Genomic DNA, 5,796 nt, shown 5'->3' on the forward strand with positions numbered 1-5,796 from the left:
ACACACACACACACACACACACACACACACACACACACACACACACACACACTTTCCCTCTTTATTGGGGTAGTCAGTAAACTACAGAAAAGACTACATTTTAATAAATAAATTAATACATCTTTAAATAATTGAGTTTGAAATACCATGACCTAGATGACAAATCTTCACCAGTACACCACACACAAAGAAATAGAGTACAAGCCAGAAGGGATAAAAACATGTTTCAAACTCATCAATGCAGCCCTTTAACAATGTAATAAATTAATTAGACATGCGTTCTCATTAGTGCCCAATGGAAGTCTTAAATTAATTTGAAACYTTTAATTCAATAGAATTCCTCTACTAGAAAGAGAGCAAATATGGCTCTAGTGGGTRATCGTGTAGTACAAACATTAAAACTGTTTATTTAAAGTTGAATTTTAGAAGGTCAATATTGACAAGGATTGGAATATTGATATTTACATAAAATAATTGAAGATCTCCAAATAAATAATATTTGATTAATTAAAAAGTGTAGAGCTGCCAATAATTAACAGTCTAGTGCTTTAACATGTCAGTACTGGAGGTCAGAAAATGACCTAATACTACAGTAATACTGCTAGCGTTGAGCAAGTTTAGCTGCCAGCAGAAGTGAAAACAACTTCCTTTGCTTTAGTGATTCAAATTTCATTTTTTATGTTCACTAGGACAGTATCACCTGTTGGAACACATTAAATGAAATTAAAACAGCAGTTTCATGATAGTATCTTTAAATGTCAATAATATTCAGAATTGTCAATGTTAAAATGTTTAAGTGCTCTCAAACCACTTTAAGTTGGAAGGTCTGTTTCTAACAGTTGAAATATTTTTGCTTAATACATTTCTTTGCCTTGACAACACAGAAATTACTGATAATTTATTCTACTAGTTTCTACAAGTGAAATGTGAGTAAGGATTTATCAGATATAACAGTTTTATGAGATCATATCACACATTAGACTGATATTATAGAGCAAGGCTATTCAACTAAATTYGTCAGGGAGCCACCATTACTCAAAGCCAACAGCTTAGGGGCCAGACAACTGGGGTGAGTGTGGTGTTGCCCAACAATGGTAGGGAAACACTAATATGTAAAAGGTATATGATTTCTACTTTTTACTGCATTGAATCATACTTTTTAAACCGATTTAAAATTTATTTTATACTAAATTAAGTAAAAAAGTATGTCTTTTAAGAACTTGTTGGCACTCACTGATGTCACAAGTTGAATCGCCCTGTTTCAGAGACATTATAATATAGTGACATCTATTGTATTATGTGATAAAGTGTTACATTATAAAGGACTTGGTGGCCATTATTCCAGGCATAGAGTGCTCTGTCTCTTGGGTTGTAATCAAGCATGGAGAGATGACTGTATTTATTTGTCAGAGGAATATCAATGTATTCATAGGTGGAGGAGTTGGTAGAGTAAGCATAGTACACTTTAGTTCCTCCTGAGTAGCCGTTGGTGACATATAAAGTTCCACAAATCATGAAGGACTCACCAGCACTGCGCTTTGGATGGTTGGTAGTCCAGCTGCGAATGATCTGTAGAGTGTTTGGATTTAATTTACTGAGTACAATGTTACCAGCATTTTGGTTAGTAGCATAGACAGCCCAGAGTCCTCCTTCATCCACCATGAGGTCAATGTCTGAGTGCCCACCCCATGAGTAATGGTACATGTTGTTGTAACCAGCAAAGTCAAGCTGTTGGGCGCGACTGATGAGGGATGTGCTGAAGTCAAATTTGATGATGGTATGACTCTGGAACTTGTTAAAATAAATAGATCCATTATAAATGACTTGACCAGTACCAGACCATGGGTGAGGTAGGCGATGAGATGTGAAGTTATCTGTTGTCATGAAGTCATTCATGGACTGGTACTCCCTAACAAAGCGGTTATTGTGATAACCATCCATGTACCATACCTGAAACAGAGGCAAAAAATTTTAGCTACCATAATAGCAGTGTTGGGTGGAAAGTGGAAACAGCTGGGTGATTACTGAGTATAGACAAGTATGAGAGTGAATCAGGAGGACAGAGCAGACTGAGGAAAAGAGGATAATGACAACACAGAACACTAGAGGGAGACAGAACACAAGACACAGATCCCCACAGCAAGTGATTCTGGTTGTGAACAATATGGGCTTTCACCAGTTTCCTCTGTTTTTAGTCAACACTTCAAGTTGATTTTATTAATATAGTACAGCCAGAAATCTAGATTGATTTATGCATTATTCCCTGGTGCTTCTGTGTTCATTCTAACAATGATGTTCAGAGACTGATTAAAAACACAAAACAGTGTAAAACTAGCAGCAGAGATATATTTTTCAGTCTATTAAAAACTATAGTTCTAACAAATACTTGAGAAAGAAACATGATTGATAAACAAGTAAAACACAGCACTGCTGAAAAACTAGATTTTACTCATGAAAGCATCAAGAGAAAGCGCCAGGTAAGGTGAAACTGAACCTAAAATGCAACCAGGTTCTCAAGAGAGTCAGGTGGGATGAATCCAGAAAATCTTTAAGAAATCAAAAACCTTGAATTGAGGACCAGAAATACAACAGTGACATGACATGTTCTGTGAATGATGAGGAACTGGTGAAAGAGTAAGAGAAATCAAAGAACTTATATAGACTYGGGTGGATAATTTGTGAGTAAGGACAGGTGAGCTGATTAACAGATTGAACAAAGCTGTGTGAAAATACTACCAATTATAACTGAGAGTAATAGGCTGACACAAGAAAACAGAACAAACACATAGTCCAGGCGGCACACCCACAACTTTGACAGACAGAAAAATAATGYCATGTCTAAATATTTTCTATTGTGCTGTTTGAAATTGATTAAACTCACTCTGTTATCTCCAGCTGGAGCCAGTGGATCAGTCATCCATGAACCAAATCTGGACCCAGATGTCTTAATAGTGGTTGGTTCTGAAATTCCTGTCAGTTTCCCACAAGCTGAAAAACAAAAGTCAACTTTTGTACATACAGAATGCAAGTGAATATATGCAAGGAGGAATAAATTCAATTAAGTTTGATGCCRTAAAAAATTAAGATTTGACAATGGTATCCTTTTAGGGTTCATATTAGACCAATATTCAGCAAAAAGTGGAGAAACAAATGTAATGATTTGTACAAATATGCTGGTGATGAGTCATGCAGGACATGGCACATCTTAAGAGTTTATAAACAAAGCAAGTAAACATCTACTCTGAGTGTGGAGTTCCAACTTCTCATACAGTCTYAAGCGTGAAACTCCACATTCCAATTTTAAACTGAAAAAGCTCTTTGGATGTAAACGGAAACATTTTCTACTACAGAATGTACATCAGGTTGATTTGTTTTTAAACTCTTAGGACACCACAGGAAATGTTTTAGATCTGCACTAATGGCTACTTTTTAGGTTTAGGTTCCACTAAACTCTCCACAATCTGTGGCAGCACATCCCTGTAGTTCAAAGCTTTCCTTTCTACAAATGTTTGGTGGTACAGTCACAAGACCACCAAGTAGGGATGTTGATACATTTTTATCCCACACTGATACAAAATCTGACAGCAGATTTAAAAACATTAAAAACCCTACAAATTTATACAAAAATCATGTGATTATCTCAAGTATAAAGGAAGTTATTTCTGTTGCAAATTATAGCTGAACCATTGGGTCCTTTGTGCCCCTATCACCTTGTTATTTATTTTTTCTTTTCTTAAAGTTTAAGATAACACAAAGAAATTTATTGAAAAGATTCACAATCAGTTTTTGTAGGAAGCATCTTGTATTCTAAAAACAATAAAAAACACAATGAAACACAATGTAAAAATAGCAAAAAAGGTATAAAATTAGATACCGCATAGCAGTAACATAATGACCCCTGCYCACAGAAATGCACCAGAACTCAGAAGTCTTTATTCCTAATAAATGTCATGCTACCAGGTGCATCCCAAAATTGCAGTGGTTTGGGTGGGGGTCTTTTTTGGGAGGGGGTGCATTGGTTTACCTGATGGATAGCCCCTCATCAGAGCTAAACAACAAAAGAAATCTGAAGCTCCTATGTTGAACAGTTTCTGAGTTATAAACATTTTTGCARGTTCAGACACCCCGTTTTGAAAGGAGCCCCCTCCTCAAATATAGGGTCTATCGTAAAACCATTGGCTTGCTCAGTGTAGGTCAGACTCATCTACCGTCCTGCCAAATTTCATTTGATAGGTGCAGCTGTTTTTGTGCTACGGTTGATCAAAATTCACTGAAAAAAGTACAATAAAAATAAACAGTACAAAAACAATATGACTCCCGCTTACGCTTCGCGTGCGGTGGTCATAATAATGTTACAAGGTTCATGCCACCAAACTGCAACATCAAATTAACTTGATGTGTCTTGGAAATCCAGGAAATGAATACCAAAAAAAAAAAATCACATGACCATAGGTGCCTCCCATTCCATGATGATGATGATGGAAACACTGTTAGTAGGCCAGACTGGACCAGCAGGGGGACGTCGCAAAATAGTAAAGTTATTTTCTTTAAAAGTTTCTAAATGCCAATTTGGCAGCACAATGGATCAGTGGTTATCACTGATGCCTCACAGTAAAAAGGTCCTGGGTTCGATCTCCAGTTCAGACCTGAGGTCTTTCTGTGTAGAATTTGCTTGTTTTCCTCATGCTTGCACATGTTTTCACTGGATACTCCAGTTTCCCCCACAACACAAAAATATGTACAATATGTTGCCTTCTGGCCCAGGCCATCCTTGCAAAAGAGCAAAGTAAAAAAAATAAATTTCAAAATACAACTTTTTAGAGAGATAATCATTATAACGTGATATCACAAAACAGTGATATATTTGCCTAAGATTACTATACAGTTAGAATTTCATACTAGCCCATGCCTACTTCAAAATACATTGACAGAATTAAAAACTTGATGATGAGGCTACTGCTTTCTACCTGATGTCAGCCTGGTTTGTTGAAATATGTAAAAAATAGAAGCATGAGCAAATGACAAGTGAATGCTCAGTGCAGCATTGCACAATCAGATCACAGCAATTTAGGAAGAAAATAGCATGGCTCTGCAGGACTGCTTTACACCAAGGATTAATGTGTGCCCTGCATACTTCATTGGGAAAGATATCAATAAAACAAAATGCATAAATGACTATCATCTTTTCCAGAACAACATTTACAGATATTTTAAGATGAGATGTAATTGTCACATGATCTGAATTTAGGAAAAGTAAAAAAAAAACATCAGAACTGAGACTCATTTAAACTGTAATGTAACCCAAATGATGGATAAAAATAAATTCTCAGTAATGTGACTCCATCATCTTTTTGATATGCTAATAACTGAAAAATCTGATTTGAAACATGTTCTAGCACACTGTGAACTCCTTAGTGTATGTGTGTGTTTAGTTATATTACTTGTTTACACACCAAGCCTTTGCATGCAGGCCCGCAGACGGTTCTCCAGATTCATCACACGACTGTGGAGCTCCTGGTAGTCCAGTCCTCCCAGTTGTTCTTGCAAAGATCCCAATAACTCTGTAACATTTGTTGCTTCCTCTTTAAATTGTTGGACCAGCAGAGCATCTGCCTTGTAAGCCTCCAGAACCGGAATAAGAGGACGTAACTCTTCCATTTTTGCTTTGATAGACTGAGGGATGAGGAAAATATAAAAGAAAGATAAAATTCAGACATTCTTAAAGGGATCTATGATAAGTTGTAACTTTACTTTATTTAATAAACATCTATATATATATCTATATATATATATATC

The 5,796-nt window shown here is 36.2% G+C and overlaps 1 protein-coding gene across 1 annotated transcript in view; it reads right to left on the bottom strand.

Moving 5' to 3' along the window:
• Window positions 1–50: 50 nt before the first annotated feature.
• Window positions 51–5,796, bottom strand: part of LOC106523707 (noelin) — a gene marked incomplete in the record, with an annotated part of 20,936 nt that continues 15,190 nt past the window's right edge. Inside the window, 3 exon segments of the mRNA XM_014017231.1 lie at window positions 51–1,950; window positions 2,882–2,988; window positions 5,454–5,673. Coding sequence (XP_013872685.1) covers window positions 1,288–1,950; window positions 2,882–2,988; window positions 5,454–5,673 — 990 coding nt within the window.

Source organism: Austrofundulus limnaeus, unplaced genomic scaffold, assembly GCF_001266775.1.
Source record: "Austrofundulus limnaeus strain Quisiro unplaced genomic scaffold, Austrofundulus_limnaeus-1.0 Scaffold164, whole genome shotgun sequence".
In the NCBI taxonomy this organism is placed as follows: Eukaryota; Metazoa; Chordata; class Actinopteri; order Cyprinodontiformes; family Rivulidae; genus Austrofundulus; species Austrofundulus limnaeus.